Source organism: Phyllobates terribilis, unplaced genomic scaffold (genome assembly GCF_046119375.1).
Source record: "Phyllobates terribilis strain yellow unplaced genomic scaffold, ASM4611937v1 Scaffold_1__5_contigs__length_1240528914, whole genome shotgun sequence".
NCBI lineage: Eukaryota > Metazoa > Chordata > Amphibia > Anura > Dendrobatidae > Phyllobates > Phyllobates terribilis.
Window position 1 is genome coordinate 922,298,497 of NW_027362761.1, and position 20,218 is coordinate 922,318,714.

At 44.9% G+C, this 20,218-nt stretch overlaps 1 protein-coding gene across 1 annotated transcript in view; it reads right to left on the minus strand.

Moving 5' to 3' along the window:
- The window catches only part of SCLT1 (sodium channel and clathrin linker 1), a 207,205-nt gene that overhangs the window by 94,985 nt on the left and 92,002 nt on the right, over nucleotides 1–20,218 (minus strand). Inside the window, exons 14-15 of the mRNA XM_073641640.1 lie at nucleotides 10,964–11,141; nucleotides 3,397–3,495 (exon numbers count right to left, since the gene is read on the minus strand). Coding sequence (XP_073497741.1) covers nucleotides 3,397–3,495; nucleotides 10,964–11,141 — 277 coding nt within the window. The remainder of the gene's footprint in view (nucleotides 1–3,396; nucleotides 3,496–10,963; nucleotides 11,142–20,218) is intronic.

Below are 20,218 nucleotides of genomic sequence, written 5' to 3' on the forward strand. Positions count from 1 at the left end.
CTCTGGAGGGAAATCTGTACTTCAACATCAGATCATCATAGCACAACAACCACCAATTGTTCGTCGAGGGATTCAAAAGTTGTTCCAGGAAAATTGCCTTATATTTGATGTACTTTTCATGCAACGGCTAATATCTTAATGGTTTTATCATCAAAATACATAACTGCGTGAATAAAAAAGTGAACTGTGCTTTCAGAATCAGCATTTCCTATTACCCCAGATAGTAGAAATGTTCTACTTCTGTGTCCTATGATATAGATGAAAAAGAAAAATAGTATTTATAATTTTTGCACTTCTAAAACGATGTATAAATAATGAATGAAATACAATGTGGAAGTAACTAGCTTTACAAGTGCTGATTGTGTACATTTTCCAATTGTGGGCATCTGCACTTTGGCGTCTCAGGGCACCACTACAGGAAAATGGACTCATTGTAAAAATATTTGTCCTGCACAAAACATAAAATGAACTTTTCTCATCATCGCCAGCCCTGCGTGCAGTACTTTGTAGCTTTAATATTTAATGAGATGGCTGCAGACAGCAGAATCTGCACACTGGCAGAGTTCCCCTCTCCAAGGGATTTGGGTAAATCTCGGCTTCATTATGATTAGAAGGTACATCGGTTACAACAATGCAGATGACCCTCTGAAAGCCGAGCTCATGGGCTACTCTGAGACCTGTGAGGGGGTCAGCTCTGTGATAGGCGCGGATTCACACAGGGATGCAGTCCAATGGTTCAAAACAAACTGATGGTTTATTACGTGTCCATAAACCACGCAGGAAACAAAAATAACACAGCCTCTTTCAGGTTCCAAAAAGGTATAACAAAAGACAAAATAACCAGTCCACACAGCACGGCTTCAGCCATTTAAATGCAGGTGCTTTTCTCTGCCTTCATCAAGGTCTGAGCAGCACATGTAAGCCTGCTCATCTTCTACCACACACAGACAGACTGAGACAGGCGCAGCTGTCTTATATCAGCCTTCCAAGACCTGGACTGGAGGTAAGTGAGTAGCTGATCCCCCCCAGCTCTTTCAGCTGCTCGTAAAACCCGGCCCTTTTATCCGGGCCCATTAACTCCCTCTCAGCACTATGTGTGCTGGAGCCTGCTTCTCCGGGTTCTACATCACCGAAGCTTGGTACTTCAGGGACACATACATCCCGTCCACGACCTGTCCGGCACCAACCTTACAGACCGATGGAAGAAGTATCGGAATTAGTGATGAGCGAGCATGTTCTGCCAACCCTTTCGGCGAGCATGCTCGGGTGCTCGCCTAGTATCTTCAGCGTGCTCGAATGTTATGTTTAAGTCTTTCCATGTGCATGATTTGCGACTGTTTGACAGCTTTAATACAGGTGAGGAATGCCTAGCAAACAGGCATTCCTCACATGTATTAAAGCTGTCAAACAGTCGCAAATCATGCACACGGAGTGACTCAAACATAACACCCGAGCACACTGAAGATACTCAGCGAGCACCCGAGCTTGTAAATCTCGAGTAACAAGCATGCTCCCTCATCACTAAACGGGATATATCAGCATTCTATGTTATTATGGTGAACTGTCAGCAGTAACATGACATTAGTGGTTCACAGATAGGGAGGAATCTATAATCAATAGCAGCACTAAACGGGTATGGGGAACAGAAGCTCAAACATCTCCATATTTTCCCATAATAAATCAAGCATTCCTGATATAGTGATCTCAGTCACAAATATGCTAATGAAGAGTTAAAGGGAATCTGTTTTGCACAATCCATACTGTCAAACTGGTTATGTGGTCATGTCGATCTCTGCAACAGTAAGGGTGTAGATGACATTATCTTTCAATCTGTTGCTCTTACTGAAAAATCGCTGTTATAATCCATATGCACATAAGGCTTCTGTGCTCTGGGAGTGTTAACGCACTTCCCAAGCCTCTGCCGCCCCCCTGGCTATTTCCAGCCCAGCCTCACCTTTCTTGGCTTGACTGACAGTTCACTGGCTTGATTACACAGTCAATCAGAAGAAGATGAGGCTGGGCATGGAATAGAGCTAGGGAGGCAGCACTTAAGTTCATTTGCATATCAATTAAAACAATAATAATCAGTGAGTAACAGACTGCATCAGTAAAGGTGCGGATGACATTTATGTTTCAAAGAGGAACAAAACCATATAAACAATTTAAGAGGGTGAATTGAGCTCACAAATTCTCATTAAGTTTCTGATACACATTCATTCTACAGTAAAGTGTCCTAAATTATTGGTGGCAACCCATCTCAAACCCATCTCCTCTGCTATTAATTGACATCTCTTAAAGTTGTCAAATAATGCAGAGGACTCCAATAAAGATTTTACATAAACTTGATGTATTTCTCAATAAAAGTATAAAAACTTATGAAATACTTATAATTGTACTTCAGTAACCACAGAAACATTTCACTAACAGATCTAAAAACACTGAAGCAGCAAACGGAAAAACAAAATTACTGTCAGTCTCAAAACTTTTGGCCACAAGTGGCAAAGACCTGATAACAGCTGATTCGGTGCCCGATGGCAGATCCCCACCATTCAAATATTGGTAACCTACCAAAGTCATGGACGTCCCCCTTAATGATTGAGTAGCAAAAAAATAAAATCAGGTTGTTGTTTTTTAGGTATGTTTAAGTTATGAAAGCAAACAAGGAAATATCTAAAGTTGTTTCCTTGGCACCTATTTAGCAGTGTTGAGAGCTTATAGGAAGGAAATCTGCTGACAGATTCCCTTTACATTGCATATAATGTAGGGCAACAGCAGCGTGACTAATAGGCAGATGCACTGTCGCTCCAGCTGTCCTTTAACATACGCATGCTGTTTGAGAAGACATCTCCTTTACCAAGTGCAGTACAATGTGCATGTATAATTGTAAAAAAAAGCCTATAAAATGAAAAACCGTGCATAAAAGAATGTCTTCTGACACATTAAAAGTAATTGTTTGGGGATAGCTGTCGCCCCCCCCATTGACTGATAGAATAAAGAAGCACTGTCCCCCCTGTAGGACTGATTTGGAACTTAAACTTTAATCAGTAATAATTTTTATTCTATAAATCAGTAGAACACATGACAATAAGAATCTTATCAGTAGCAGCTGCCATCTCCTATCTCAATAATGTCTAAATCTGTCTTCACTGAATACAGATTTTAAGGTTGAATTGAGAATTTTGAAAATGACTGATGAGTCCTGGAGGAGAAAAGAGCAGAATTCCCTGATAAAATATATTACAACGATTCTTATTTTCACGTGTACTATTCATTTATGGAATAAAAATTAAGACAGCGGTTATTCTTACATTTTATTATTTCAGTCCTTACTGATCTCAATTATTATAAATTCAAAATGGCACTGCGAGTCACCCATGCTGGTTAAGACATCGCTACCTCTTTCCTTGTTCTTGCAGCAGCTTCGTGAATTATCTTAGAGATCGCATGTTGCATAGTTTGAATTTCTTCCTCCTTTTGCTTGTCTCGAAGAAGTGCCTGCAAACGACATGGACATTCATGTGGTAAGTCACACCAAATATTACACAGTGCCCCAAGCATGGTTTTATCAGAGTAGTCTTATGGATGTATACTGTATACTGTGCTGAAGAAGAAATGCAGGGAAGTAATGATTACTTCATGCTAAGAAGCTATTACAGACTCAAAAAAGTGCATGTCTGGATTAAGATCTGAAAAGGGCTTTCCATTTCCATAGCTGAAGCTTATAAACCATGTGGGGGATGGGCATTACAATCTGAACTCCTTGTGGGAATAATGGACACTCATTCCTTTTAACATGACAGGCACTGAAACGCATCCTCACCTGACAGCATCATGTTATAGAGCTGGAGTAGCTGAACAGGTTCATATATAGGTTGGTCTAAAAAGGCTTCCTATATCTGCTCTGCTCATTGTGGGCTCAGCAGTCACAGAGGCCTACCCAGTGCCCGACACCTCAGCGTGCACTCATACAGGAAAGGCTGGCAAGCACTCATTGGATCCTGTGGGACTTTCCTAGATTTGGGAAGCTGTCCCAGGAGGTCGGTGGCATGTCCTCTTTCAGCAGAGTGCCATCAGTTCTCTGCTCCACCATTTAGATCATCTGTTTGAGTCTCGGCGGAGCAGGTGTGATGACGTGACATATTGAGTGTGTAAAGGGCATCATACTTTGTGCGAGGGCACTCTTACTGTGTTGAGAGCACTGGGGGGTCATCATAAAGTGTGTGTACTATAATGAGTGGGAGCACTATGGGGGGGATCATACTGTGCGGCAGCCAGGAAAGGTCATCGTACTGCACAGGAACACTATACTGCAAGTGGCACTGGGGAGGAATCATAATGTGTGGTGGGGAGCTATGGGGGCTTCATAATGTGTGGAGACACTGTGGGGACCTAATAATGTGTGGGGCACTATGGGGGGCATCATAAAGTGTGGGGCACTGTGGAGAAATCATACTGTGGGGAAAATATAATGTATGAGGAGCACTGTAGGAGGGAAGGCTCTTTGGGGGTATCATACTGTGTGAGTGTGTGGGGCACTGTAGGGGTATCATATCATACTGTATGCATGTGTGGGGCATCTTTAAGGCATACTATGTGGGGGAGCATCATACTGTATGGGGGCCATGTAAGGTGTATTGTTCTACATAGAAACATTAAAGAATTTCATTTAGGCTACTACTTCTGTGTGGACACATAAAAAGGACTGGCCGGGATTAGGGTTGTAGCTTAGCTTAAAGGGAATCTGTCAGTAGGATCAACCCTCCTAAACCGTCTATATGGACATTCAGGTCATAGAACATTGATTAAAATGATACCTTGAATCTGTGATCTGTTGTCTTATTCCCAAGAAATCCACATTTTTCTTAATATGTAAATGAGCTGTTAAGATCTATGGGCTGGGCGGACACAGAACTACCTGAGAATCTGCCTCCGGAGCTTATTTTACATGAATAAATCTAGATGTGGGGACCAGAGCTCACAATAGGATGATCCCCTACGGAGGGAGAGTAGGAGAGTGCTGGTTACACTCACCTGGTGGTGACAGGCACAACTCCTATGCAGGAATGAAGGAAAACAGCTGCTGCCCCAGGGCTGGTGGATAAATCCTCCAGGAGATAGGAATTTCCTTCCTTATTGGTTTAAACATCCCTGTGGGCATTTCCATAGGTTATTGGCATCCATTTTTGGCCTTTAACCCCTTCATGACCGGAGCATTTTCTGTTTTTGCGGTTTCGTTTTTTGCTCCCCTTCTTCCCAGAGCCATAAATTTTTTATTTTTCGGTCAATATGGCCGTGTGAGGGCTTATTTTTTGCGGGACAAGTTGTACTTTTTAATGACATCACTGGTTTTACCATACAGTGTACTGGAAAATGGGAAAAAAATTCCAAGTGCGGTGAAATTACAAAAAAGTGCAATTCCACAGTTGTTTTTTTACCACATGCACTGAATGCTAAAACTGTCCTGCTATTATGAATCTCCAGGTCATTACGAGTCTGTAGACACCAAACATGTATAGCTTCTTTTTTATTTAAGTGGTGAAAAAAAATCCAAAGTTTTCTTAAAAAAAAAAAAAAAAGTTGCCATAGTCAGAGACCTGCAGCGTCTCCACTTCTCGTGATCTGAGGCCGGTTGAGGGCTTATTTTTTGCGTGCCGAGCTGACGTTTTTATTGATACCATTTTGGGGTAGATCCGATGTTTTGATCGCCCATTATTGCATTTTATTGCAATGTTGCGGCAACCAAAAAAATGTAATTCTGGCGTTTAGAATTTTTTTCTCGTTGCGCCGTTTACTGATCGGATTAATTCTTTATTTATATTGATAGATCGGGCGATTCTGTGCGCGGCGATACTAAATATGTGTATGTGTTTTTTTTTTTTATTGTTTTATTTTGAATGGGGCGAAAGGGGGGTGATTTAAACGTTTATATATTTTTAAAAACATTTTTTTTTCCGTTTTGCATGCTTCAATAGTCTCCTCGGGAAACTAGAAGCAGCACTTGCCTGATTGGCTTTGCAGCATAAAGGCGACGAGCAGATCGCCTGTATGCAGCAGATTTGCTCACTTGCTATGAGCGCCGACCACTGGGCAGCGCTCATAACAATCTGGCCATAACATCCACAGGGGTCTGCTGCAGACCCCGGGTTGCCATGCCAACCTATCGGTGACCTGCAATCATGTGACGGGGTCACCGATGGGCGTGGTAAGTGACACGCTTCCGGGGCGGCGATGTTAAATGTCAGAGATTGACAGTGTCATTTAACTGGTTAACAGCTGCGGGTGGATCGCAATTCCACCCGCGGCTGCTGCGGGCACATGTCAGCTGCACAGATCAGCTGACATGTGCCCGGTTTAGCACGGGCTCAGTGCCGGAGCCTGCGCTAAACAAGGGCTTATGACGTGGTGTGTACTATTACGTACCACGTCATAAAAGGGTTAAAAACCCATCTGTTGTCATGTTTTTCCATCCCCTCAATATGGCTAGACCATCACTGTAAATATGTACCTGTACTTTGTGTCACCCCCAACTCATTGTAGATTGTAAGCTCTTACGAGCAGGGTCGTTATTATTTTTGCTTTAATTATTGTATTATCTTTAGCTATGTTACTTATGACTGTTGTACATGAACCTCTGAATTGTAAAGAGCTGCGGAATATGTTGGCGCTATATAAAGATTATTACTATTAATTTGTTTTATTTCAATTGATAAAGATACTGGTACGGCGCTGAAACGCGTTACGAATAAGAAACCTTTTTATCATCATCATTGTTAAAGAATTGGATTGCTCTAGAAGCGCAGCCCACGTTACGAGTTATATCCAACTGGATACTCCTAATCTACATGTCTGACACCTTTTCATTTAAATTAAGCTCTGGAGGCAGATTCTCCGGGAGATCTATGTCCGGGCCATAGATCTTAACAGCTCATTTACATATTAACAAAAATGTGGATTTCTCTGGAATAAAACATCGGATCACAGATATCAAGGTATCAGTTTATTCAACTTTCTATGACCTACATGCCCATATAGACGGCTTCGAAGGGTTGATGCTACTGACAGATTCCCTTTAAGAAATTGCACACAGCGATTCGGGTCTCTCTTTCCAGTCTATAACATTTGGGAGGTATAGGCCTAATAGAAGCACTTCTCTCAGCTACTACAATATAGTAAGTGTTAGACTGCGTGCAATAGAGGACAAGGCTGCACATTTAAAGAAAGAAAAATATGACTACAACTTAGGTCAGCAACAAACTTCCCGCAGTTTGCAATTTTTGACCTCCCTTGAACAAGAAGGTTTCATTTACTATTGGGCGAGAGCCAAAAGTCTGGTGTTCTACAGTAGACTGGGTAGCAATTACGTAAATTGGAGTGACACTAACATAAGATCCCATGCTAGGAAACACATTAATTATTTAATTAACGCCCGAGTGTCGGCAGGCATCAGCTAATGCACAAACAAAGTGACATAATGTCTATATGAAATAGATTAACAAACAGGTCCTGCAATTACAGATGCAAAATATGCTTCATCATGGTCTGTTTAACTCACATTTCCTTAGCTATGACAGGCTTTTAGAAACGGTGATCTGAAAAGTCAAGATTTCTCAGGGGTGTGGGGGGGGTGATTTCTTTCCAATGCTACGGTGAAAAAAAATTCTAGTTCTAAAGTGCAAAGAAACCTACAAAAGTCATATTTGCTCTAATGTTATCTTGTACACCAGAGGCATATATAAAAGTCAAAATGGAGATCAGTGGTAAACACATTAACTTGATTTACTAAAGTATCAATCCTATGCATTTCCCAGTACATGTGATCTGTTTTGTGGGGTTATCCATGAATAATCTGTACATTTCATAAACTGAGGTGTTAATTAAGTAGTTCTGAAGAAGTGCCTAAGTGACTAAGCTTGTGGGTATATTCACACAAATGTATTTTTAGTCCAATGTTAGAATATATATTACTGCAGATGTGTGATTTTCTGCATTGATCTCAGGTCAATGTGGGGAAAAAAAAAAATCATAGCATACACTAGTCTGGCTGGATTTAATATTGGCTGCTCCTGTACACATCAGCTATGCAGACGAGTACATTGAGCTGCACAAGGAGCCAGCCACATCTGCAAATTGGGGACGCAAAACTCACTACTGCCACGAATCCTCCTCTCAGTGTGGTGAGTGGCAGCTCAGCCGTCCGATCCGGGGCACGGGTGTGCTGAGTTGTCAGTATTGTGATAGACAGGTGTCTCCTGTTCAGAATGATTCCAGGCTATTTAGCTGGCTGTCTGCCTCTTGTCTTTGTTTTGGGAGGCGTGTGCTTTGCTATGTGTCTGATTCCCTTATCTTGTTGCCAAACCTAGGATTTGTTGTGACTACGCACGTGTGTTATCCCTTTTGCTCTTGACACACTCTGACCTCAGATACCTGAACTCGGACTTGGCCTCTGACTAGTCGTTTGTCTTATCCCCTTATATTGTCGTACCCTCCTGGCATTCGGACTCGGACTGTTACTTGACCACGCTTTTGCATTACGCATCTGTACTACGAGCCCTCCTTGACCTTGGACCTCCTAACTACCCGGTCTCACGGCTTGTCCGCGAGTAGCGACTCAGCGTCATAAGTATTCGACTCAACTTAGCACCTGGATCAGATTTGGTCCTTGTCTTGGTGCATTTACATTTTTCCCTCAACTTGCACCACCGGGTGGAAGTTAATATGTGGAAGCAGCCAGGGGGCACCTAAAGCAAAAAAATAATTTCTAATAGGAATAAAAAGATGTGCTCCTGGGACCTGCTAAGTGGAATGGCAGAGTATGTCCATGAATATCTTTTTGAGTTGATGGACTCCTGAGATACAGTGTTGCTCACCATTATTGGTACCCCTTCATTTTTTTTCATAGACTGTACAATATCTTCAGAAATAAATGGAAATGTGCCAAAGTTATATCCTCAGGATTATTTAATTAGTGGTCCAAAGTAATAGAACAATAAAACGTTGTTTTGTTTTTCAATTTCCATGTTGCAATTTCAAAGAAAAAAAGAGAATAAACAGCATGTGCAGCAATAAAGGCACCCCTAATTAATACTTGGTTGCACACCCTTTGGCACTGCTGACAGCCTCCAAACGTTTCCTGTAGCCATCTATAAGCTTCTGGCACTTCTCAGCTGGAATTTTCTCCCACTCTTTCTTTGCAGTTTGTTCAAGCTCTTGAATATTTGGTAGGGTTCTTTTTCCCAATGGCAGATTTCAGCTCACCCCAAGGATTTTCAATGGGATTGAGGTCAGGGCTCATTGCTGGCCATTTTAAAACAGTCCATTTTTTCTTTTTCAACTATTCCTGTGTACTTTTGGATCTGTGCTTGGGGTCATTGTTTTGCTGGAGGACCCATGATCTTCAACTCAAATCAAGTTTTTTACACTGGGTAGAACATTTCGCTCTAAAATCTCTTGATAATTCTCTGATTTCATGATTCTTGTGATACGGTCAAGGCCTCCAGTACCAGACGAAGCAAAGCAACCCCACAGCATTATGGATCCTTCACCATGCGTAACTGTTGGTAAGGTGTTCTTTACCTCAGGGTTGCCATCAGGGCATTACTGCCCTTACTGCTGTATGGGGCCTGGTGAACTGCAGTAAAGAGCGGGGGCCTGGGGCCCCCCTCTTGTGTTTCTGCTCACCAGGCCCCAGGGTATCGCATGCTGGCGTGCCACCAGCGGCGGCGTACATCTCAGCGCAGGGACCTTCAGCCTTAGAGCTTTTACAGCCAAACGGCCGTGCAGCTCCAAGAGAGTCCCTGCGCCTCATCTGTGACGAGTGGAGCCTGGGCGGAGTCTCAAGGGGGCCCAAAAATTTTGACAGTATGGGGCCCTGAAATTCCTAGTCCTGCTTTACCTCATAAGCTTCATTGCGCCGTCTGTAAACAAACTGTTGCTTTGCATTGCCAAAAAGCTCTATTTTTGTTTCATCTGTCCACAACATTTTCCAAGGAGGATTGTGGTTTGTTAAGGTACTCTTTGGCAAAGATCAGTCGTTCCTTTTTACGTCTTTTCTTCAGCAATGGTTTCTTCCTTGGCCTTTGCCCATAAAGCTCTGCTTTGTTTAGTGTGCGGCATATAGTACTTGTTGAAACCAGGACCCCAGACTGTTCCAGGTTGGCCTTCAGGTCATTGGATGCTTGATATGGTGTTTTTTCCACCATTCGCACCAACCTTCGAAGACCTCTCGTCAATTTTCCTCTTTCACCCATGTCCAGGGAGGTTCTTGACGGTTCCATGCTTGGCAAACTTCTTAATAACATTGTGCATTGTTGAAACTGGTATACCAAGATCTTTGGAGATGGCCTTACACCCTTTGGAAGTCTTGTGTTTGCTAATAATAGCAGTTCTGATGTCCTCAGACACCTCCTTTGTCTCCACCATTGTGACAAAGGAACAGTGTCAGCCATGTGGCTTTTTAAAACACTGAAGTCATCATTCATTGGCTAATTCATGTCACATGAGCACCGACAATTAATCACAGGTGGATCTCTTTTGTGATTTACAACAGGTGAGTCAAAATGTGTTTTCATACTAAATTAATGAAAAGAGTGCCAATATCAGTGACACAGTAAGCTTTAGGCTTTTTTATTTTTCCCTCCCATTGTTTTGTGTTTTAAATTATTGCTTATCATTTGCTCTTTTGTATTTAACACGAGTGCTCTATACAAAAAAACGGTTTCACTTGATTAATTTTTTTCAGGAGATATTCCACATTATGTACTCAATCTTCATGGGTGCCAATAACGATGAGCAGGACTGTATGTAGTAGCAGACTCAGCATTCGCTTCTATGTTCGCTTCCCCATAAGGCTGCTTTGCCTACCGGTCAGTTTATATGGCTTTATCCTACAATTACCGTTGTTCTAGTGTTTAATAATGTGCAATCAAAGACACACTATGTCAGTGACTACATTGCATGGTTTTACCTGGTCCTTCTGTAGGTTGGCTTCCTCTATGATCTGTAGACTATCTCGCACTCTGGAAACCGCTTCATACTTCTCTTCTTCTAGTTCAGAAGATTTTGTCTGTAGCTCCGCAAGGTGCTTTTCTAATCGTGTTTTTTCCCCTTTTAACTGTTCCACATCTTGCACTGCTGCTTTCAGCCTTTGTATTGAAAATAAAGCATTAAGGTTGATGAACAAAAAGCAATAGTATGACGGAACAGGTCATAAAAGGTCAAGTACACGATGGTCCATTGATTTCTTTATGACCAGTATAATACCTGTAGCTTACAACCATTTTTATCATACCAGATCTTATTATTTTTTTTCCCATATGGAATTAACTATGTTATTCACAGTACAGATCTATTAGCAGCAAAAGTGCAGAGAAAAGGTCAGAAGTAAAAAGGTGTTCACTTAGTAAAGAAGTTTGATAGACAGCAGATAATGAGCATTACAAATGGATATCTGCACTGTTTCTTCATTCAGGTTTATTATCTGGTTTGTAATAGAGATGTGCGTAGATTTCTCTTATTATATATTGTCTGCTGATAAAGGAACCCCATATACAATAGTATACATGATATATGTATGATTGCTGTGGGATTGTCTTCTAAGACTTTCATGGTTCCCGAGAACGAGGGGCCCAAAGTAAACTGTATGAAGAGAGAAGTGGTGAGCATGTGCAACCACCACTCCTATAGTGAGTGAAGCAGAGGTTGCACATGCTCACTACTGCTCCATTTCATAGGCGACTTTTGGACCCCCATTCTTGTGATTGGTGGAAGTCCCAGTGGTTTTACCCCAGTAATCATATATTTATCACCTATCCTATGACAAGGGTAATATAGGTTATTTATGGGACAACCATTAAATTGCACACAGCCTGTGTCCAATACAGCCTGATTATATTTGTTTTGTGTAACTTTCATATCAGCATTCTTTAGGAAATATCATACTCAGATCTAAAATATAGACATCAAATGGATATAAAATATGCCCAATTTTTGTATGCTGCATGTTGAAGGATACCATGTAGAAGCTTGTCTGTACACAAATATGGATGTGTGCATAGCACTATAATATAGCACCTGCTCTGTATTAGGGGTGTCTTTCCATATTCTCCTTAAAGCGAACCTGTCTGCAGGATTTAGCCCTATAAACTGAAGAAATGGCTAGAATGGAGCTGTGATGCTGATTAATCTGATACCTGGTGTGAAGGGATCCACTCAGTGGCAGCTGAACACTCACTTTATGAAGCTTTCAGAAAATGAAGTCTTCTGTACTCCAGAATGCTTTAGGGTGGGATGTGGAGGTAGGGTCGTCTTGTTCTCTGCTCTCCCCACCAACCTCCTCTGTTATTCAGTGATACGCCTCCTTTTTAAACTTCTGCGCTGTCATCATTTTCTAGGCGGCGCGTGCGCAGTCAGAGCAGGCGACCTGTGAGCAGAACTTCAATAAAATGGCACCGACGGCTGCGCATGCGCAGATCGAGATTTCAGCTCAATTCAGAGCCAATTTATTGAAGTCCTGCACACAGGACCGTGCACGTACAGCCCACACAATGATGGTGGCTGGCAGCGCGGAATTTTAAAAAGGAGGCATGTTACTGAATAATCTGAGGATGCTGGTGGTGGTGGTGGGGGGGGGCAGAGAACGAGAAGAAGACCCTGCGCCAAGGCCCGCCCCGAAGAACACAAGACCTCATTTTCTGAAAACTTCATACGGTGAGTAATCAGCAACCACTGAGCGGATCCCTTCACATCAGGTATCATATTAATCAGCATCACAGCGCCATTATAGGCATGCCTTTAGTTTATAGGTAGTGATGAGCGAGCACTAAAATGCTCGGGTACACGTTGCTCGGGTCAAGTAAATGGGAATACTCGGGTGCTCGACCCGAGCAACGAGCCCAATGTAAGTCTACGGGAAACTCGAGCATTTTTCAGGCGGCGCCCCCCGGCGGTCTGCAGAGGGCCTACAAATTGCCCAAATCGATGGGAACAGTGCTCAAATGGCATGGGGAAGATCCCTGGAAGCATTTCTGACTCTCAGGTCACTTCTGTCAACAACGTGGTCAGAGTATTACGCCACTTTTACGGACTCACAATAAAACATACCAAAAAGAAACCAAAATGGATTTTCCTGGGAAATATGTTAAGGAACATCCTTTCCATGACATGTACAATGTATATAAAGCAAAATAAATAACCAAAAACAAAAATACTCCTCCACACCTTGGGCTATGTTCACACGTAGCGTTTTTGCACTTTTGCATTGCATTCAACCAAGACAAATGCATTCACCAGGAAATGTAATTTTAACATTTTACAACCTTATGTGGCCATGTGGTGTGTGACACATCATCAGACACATGCATACAGTGCTGAAAAGTCATGGGAACAGCATGGGGAAGACCTCTGGTAGCATCTCTGACTTCCAGGTCACTGCCTAAAAGTGTGCCCATTATGAGTGATCCTTGGCGCATGCGAAGATGCCTCCCGCCATGCACCTGTCGTTGCAGACTTGCAACAATCACCGTCCACGTCCTTGTCCCACTGTAGCGTTCAGTTGTCCCTACCCCATTCCTTGGAATGCAAGCGCAAGTATGCAGGCAGCCACCCACCCACAGGCTGCAATACTATACTGCCAAATATTTGACAGCTGCTTGCAATTGAAATGTGGCCTTTTAGGCTCGTGGAGGCGGAAGCTTTTCATAACCTCATGCCGGCGGCAGCCGGGTGTCCATACCCGGTCCCCAGCCGCCACTATATTTCCCGGTATCGCCTTCGTGCGGGTCCCACAACATTACCCGTGCCCTCCCCAGTGCACTTACTGGGAAGGACCGCCTAACCACAAACACGTGGACAGGTGAATGTGGCCAGGAACAGTACGGAGCCAGTCCAAAACTTTTTTTGCTGACAGTTGTATTTAGCTCGGTGAAAGGACTGGCATAGAGGGAAACCCTATCTACCCTGCATGTCATTTCTCACAGGAAGTCCTGTAATGCAGCTTGTTGCAGAAGCAATGGCAGCCCGTCCAACATCAACTCGCCCTTGTCGGTGGTGCTTTGACACACACACATCTTTCTTTGCGCATTTAATTTCTTGAATACAGAGTTGGACAATGGCCTGATCTGTAATGCGGTTTGAGAAATAACATGCATAAGCATGTCCGATCCCCATTAAAAAAGCAGCCATAGAGTGTCCGGGAACCTTCCCCCACACTTTTCTTAGTCAGGGCTGCTTTTTGACAGGGTTGGAGGGGCCCACCAGAGAACCGGAGACTCCTCCGTCGGGCCCTGGCTTCTCTTTCATGAGAGTTCATAGTGCTGAGGTGAGGCCATGACGATAGAGGCCACCATCTGCTTAGTTTTCTGTTACTTGGAATGCAAGTGTAAGTATGCAGCCAGCCACCCACCCACCCACAGGCCGCAACACTAAACTGCCAGATTTCTGGGCAGCTTTTTGCACTTGAAATATGGCCTTTTAAGCTCGTGGAGGTGGAAGCTTTTCACAACCTCATGCCGGCGGCGGCCGGGTGTCCATACTCGGTCCCGAGCCGCCACTATATTTCCCGGTATCGCCTCCGCCTTCCACAAGCACGGGTCCCACAACATTATCCGTGCCCTCCCCAGTGCACTTACTGGAAACGACCGCCTAACCACAAACACGTGGACAGGTGAATGTGGCCAGGGACAGTACGGAGCCAGTCCACAACTTTTTTTGCTGACAGTTGTATTTAGCTCGGTGAAAGGACTGGCATAGAGAGAAACCCTATCTACCGTGCGTGTCATTTCTCACAGGAAGTCCTGCAAAGCTGCTTTCATTTGAAATGTGGCCTTTTAGGCTCGTGGAGGCGGAAGCTTTTCACAACCACATGCCTCATGTTCATACTCGGTCCCCAGCCATCACTATTTCTCCCGGTATTGTCTCAGTCTTCTACAAGCGCGGATCCCTGAACATTACTGCTGATACTTTTCTGTGGGAATTTGCTTGCCTCCTACCAGCCTGGAATATTTCCAGCAAACTATGGTACGACGCCATTGTATTAGCACTGCACCCAGTACCAGTAGCGAAGCCATCCCCAATTTCCTTCTCAGGAATTTTATTTGGTAGACTAAGTGGCTGCCCAAATACATTTTCTCACAAAGGAGCTGAAGATAGAGTGGCAGTAGGTGCAAGTTTCTCCAGCATGTTAGATATTAGAGGGTGAACGGCAGCACATTGGATCAGTGGTTAGCACTGAAGACTTGCAGCGCTGGGATCCTGGGTTCAAATCCCAGCAAGGACAACATCTGCAAGGACTTTGTATGTTCTCCCCGTGTGTGCGTGTGTTTCCTCCTCAGTAAAAAAGCAGCCATAGAGTGTCCGGGAACCTTTCCACATACTTTTCTTAGCCAGGACTGCTTCCTGGCAGGGTTGGACGGTCCCACCAAAGAATTCTCTGGTGTGCCTTGGCTTCTACCTCAGGAGAGTTCATGATAGCGCTAACTTTGCAGCTGCTATGGGGCTCTTGAGCGGGGGGAGAAAGGTTAGCCCTCAGAATCAAATCCTCTGGTGGGCACAATGTTTTTCAATCTGAAACAGCTTCTCAGTGAGAGTTGTATTTCACCACAGCCATATTCTTTAGCTCGGTGAAAGCACTGGCATAGAGGGAAACCGTATCTACCCCGGCTGTCATTTCTCCGTCCATTGTCACTTAAGCATGTTATCTTCAGCACAGCCTGTTGTCGCTTGGCCAAGGCAATGCTGTCAGCTTGTGACTAATGTGGTCATTTTGGAGATGGAGGAGGAGGTGCATGAGCTGAACAATGTGATTACATTGTTGTTAAATTGCTGACGCTGTTTTTTATACTAAAGAAAGATCCTATTGTTTTTTTACGACAAATGCATTCACCGGGAAATGTCATTTTAACATTTTACAACCTTATCTGGCAATGTGGTGTGTGACACATCATCAGACACATCCTGTTTTATTTAGGATGAAGGGACTCTGAAAGTCATAAAGCCTATTTTCAAAGGGACATCAGACGGCCCTTATTATTCTTAAAAGGCCAGCAGTCGGCCCTAGCTATTGTTAGAGAGCCATCAGCCGGCTATGCTTTGTTGTTCCCATTATTAACAAGTGGGTCTCCTATACTGTTATTGCGTATCCAGTGACAGCAAGAGCTGCCAAAAATTTGGACGCAACCCAATACCCCTTTGAAGAGACAAAGAGGAGGGTCTCAGTAAAAAAAATGTTCCCATTATAAAGGAGCGGGTCTCCTATAGTGGTAATGCCAATGCTGTGACTGCAAGGGCTGCCAAAATTTGGGAAAAACCCCACGAAGAATTTAAAGACACATAGAGCAGGGCCACAGTAACAAGGTACGACATGTTCCCATTAGAAAGGAGAGAGTCTGCTATACAGTTATAGGGTATGCAGTGAGTCCAATGGCTGACAATTTTAGGAAAAACCCCACTAAGAATTTAAAGACACACAGGGCAAGGCCACAGTAACAAGGTACGACATGTTCCCATTAGAAAGGAGAGGGTCTGCTATACAGTTTAAGGGTATGCAGTGAGTCCAACGGCTGACCAATTTTAGGAAAAACCCCACTAAGAATTTAAAGACAGAGAGCAGGGCCACAGTAACTACAAATTCCCATTAGAAAGGAAAGAGTCTCCCATAGTGTTGGCCTATGCAGTGAATGCAAGGGCTGCCAAAAATTTGGAGGCACTTCAATGCCCCTTGGAAGAGACGTGGAGGAGGGCCTCATAAAAAAATGTTCTCATTAGAAAGGAGAGGGCCTCCTTTACTTGTAATGCCCATGCACTAAGTGTATGGGCTGACAAACATTTACCCCTGGGGGGTATACATGAACATACTGTATAAAAATTTTTTTTACGGGCATCATAAACATCCTTTAAAAAAATTTAGGTGGGTGTTGCATCACGGACCAAGGTCATCCTGGTGATATGGTGGGAGGATGAGGAGAAGGAGGAGGACAAGAGCAAATAGCCAAAATCAGGAAGCGTATACCCATGTGTGGGTGTGAAAAGGTGCATGGGAATACACCTCTCAAGAAAAGACACTGGATTGGAGTTTATGTTACGCTGCTATCATTCGGTGGTGTTGAGAAGTCTGGGCCAATCGAGCCCTTGTTCATTTTTATAAGAGTCAGCCTGTCAGCATTTTCAGTTGACAGGCGGATGCGCTTATCAGTTATAATTCTACCAGCGGCACTAAAAACCCGCTCTGATAAAACGCTGGCGGTAGGGCAGGCAAGGACCTTCAAGGCATTGAGAGCCAGTTCATTCCACGTATCCAGCTTGGATACCCAATAATTATAAGGCACAGCGGAATCACGGAGGACGTTGGTAAAGGTCGGCAAGGTACTCCCTCAGCATCTTCCCAAACTTTGCACTCCTTTGAGAGTACCCCGCGCCTCAGGGCCTGTCCGATGGGAGGGTCTGAGAAAACTCTCCCAGAACTTTGACAGTGTTCCCCTGCCTCTGCTGGACTGAAGTTGTGTCTCTCTCGCTTGTACTCCTTGGTTGTCCAACGAAGTGTGCCCTCTGCCGCCAGCGTTTTCAGATGGGAATTTTTTAATAGTTCCGCAACAAGGGCCTTCTGGTACAGCCCCATTTTTGCAGACCTGTCCGCCTCAGGAATAAGAGATATAAAGTTCTCCTTGTAGCGTGGGTCTAGAAGTGTCACCAACCAGTAATAACAGTCACCCAAAATTTTGAGAACGCGAGGGTCATGGGAAAGGCAGAATAACATAAACTCGGCCATGTGTGTCAGACTACTAACAGGAAAGACTTCCGTGTCCTCACCAAGAGGATGACTGACCATGCTCTCCTCCTCCTCTCTGTCCTCTGGCCATCCACGCTGAACAGACGGTATGACAGCTGTGCAGGTAGTACCGTCTATAGTGCATGAAACTAGCTCCTGTCCTTCCTCCTCTTCCTCATTGTCACCCAATCCACGTTGGGATGAGATGAGGCTTGGCTGTGTATAATCACTCTGTATGGTTCCTTGCTCCATCTCATCGTGCTCCGCCTGCAATGCATCCTCTTTGATTGTGAGCAGAAAGTGTTTCAGAAGACAGAGAAGAGGGATGGTGACGCTAATTATGGCGTCTTCGCCGCTCACCATTTTGGTGGAGTCCACAAAGTTTTGGAGGATGGTACATATGTCTGACATCCATGTCCACTCCTGAGGTCTTATGCGTGGAGTTTGAACTGAATACCGACGGCCTTGTTGATGATGGTACTCAACAACTGCCCTCTTCTGCTCACAAATCCTTCCCAACATCTGCAGTGTAGAGTTCCAAAGCGTGGGGACATCACACACCAGTCTGTGAGCCAGAAGCTGCAAACGCTGCTGAAACACGGCAAGGGCGGCGGAAGCTGCAGCTGACTTTCTAAAATGGGCACACAGGTGGCGTACTTTAACAAGCAGATCCGGCAGCTCCAGGTAGGATTTGAGAAACCGCTGAACCACGAGGTTAAGCACATGGGCCAGGCATGGTACGTGTGTGAGCTCGCCTCGCCTCAGAGTCGCCACTAGGTTCCGGCCATTGTCACACACGACCATGCCTGGCTGTAGGTTCAGCGGTGTTAGCCACAGATCTGCCTGCTCTTTTAGAGCTGTCCACAACTCTTCAGCATTGTGCGGTTTTTCACCTAAGCATATTAGCTTCAGCACAGCCTGTTGCCGCTTGGCCGAGGCAGTGCTTCCAGCTTGTGACTGATGTGGTCATTTCGGAGATGGAGGCTGAAGAGGAGGAGGAGGCTGAGGAGGATGAGGTGCAGGAGCTGTAGACCGTGGGGGCAACCCTGATTGACCTAGGGCCCGCAATCCTTGGCGTCGGGAGGACGTGTTCCGTCCCAAGGTCCGACTGGGTCCCGGCTTCCACTATGTTAACCCAGTGTGCCGTCAGCGAGATGTATCGTCCCTGCCCACAAGTACTTGTCCACATGTCTGTGGTTAGGTGGACTTTACCGGTAACTGCGTTGTTGAGAGCACGGCTAATGTTTTGGGACACGTGCTTGTGTAATGCGGGGACGGCACACCGGGAGAAATAGTGGCGGCTGGGGACCGAGTACCGAGGGACGGCCACCGACATCAGGTTGGGGAATGCTTCCGTCTCCACGAGCCTAAAAGGCAACATTTCGAGCGCAAGCAGTTGTGAAATGTGAGAATTTAGTAGTGTGGCCTGTGGGGCGTTGGCTGCATATTCGCGCTTGCGTTCCAAGGACTAGGGTATGGACAACTGAACGCTGCACTGGGACAAGGACATGCTTCCTGATGCTGCTACTTGAGAGTGTGCAACGACAGGTGCAGGGCAGGAGGCATCTTCGCATGCACCATGGACAGGGATTTGGCTTGCATGCACAACAGTGGAAGAAGCAATGGTGCCACCCGCAAACACTGTTCCTGGACCCTGGGGTTCGGCCCCCAAGTCGGGTGCTTTGCTGCCATGTGCCTGATCATGCTGGTGGTGGTCAGGCTGGTCATTTTGCCGCCCCTGCTGATGATGGCCTGGCAGGTGTTGCAAATGGCCTTTTTGGGGTTATCGGCAGAGTCTTTAAAAAACAACCAGACTTGGGAAGACCTAACAGTTGTACTGGCAACTTCCTTCGTGTTGGTGTTACGGGGAACGGTTGCCAGCCTTCTGTCTGCGGCCACCACACTGCTTCTTCCTGCCTGTTGGAGTGCTCTGCCTTCCTCCCCCTGTGTGCTGCTGTCCTCGCTCTGCATATCCTCCTGCCAGGTTGGGTCCGTTACTATATCATCCACCACCTCGTCTTCCACTTCCGCACCCTGGTCCTCCTGCTCACTTTATGGCAATTGTGTCTCATCATCGTCACCTCTTGTGACACTTTCCCACCGTCGCCTTCGTGTGACTGTGGCTGCTCAAATATTTGGGCATCGCTACACGCAATCTCCTCTTGCCCCGCTTCAAGTGGACCGGGCGAGAGGCCCGAATCTATAAATGGCAAAGTGAACAGCTCTTCAGAGTGTCCAAGTGTGGAATCAGTTGTCTCTGGGTGCTCGGCATGGTGGGAGGAAGGAGGATCAGGGTGAGGAATATGCGGTCCAGACTCACGGCTACTGAAACTTGACCGTGTGGAAGACAGGGTGGTTGCTAAGTGACTGGAAGCATTATCCGCTATCCAACCAACAACCTTTTGACACTGCTCTGGGTTCAATAGTGGTGTGCCGCGGTCCCCTAGAAATTGGGACAGG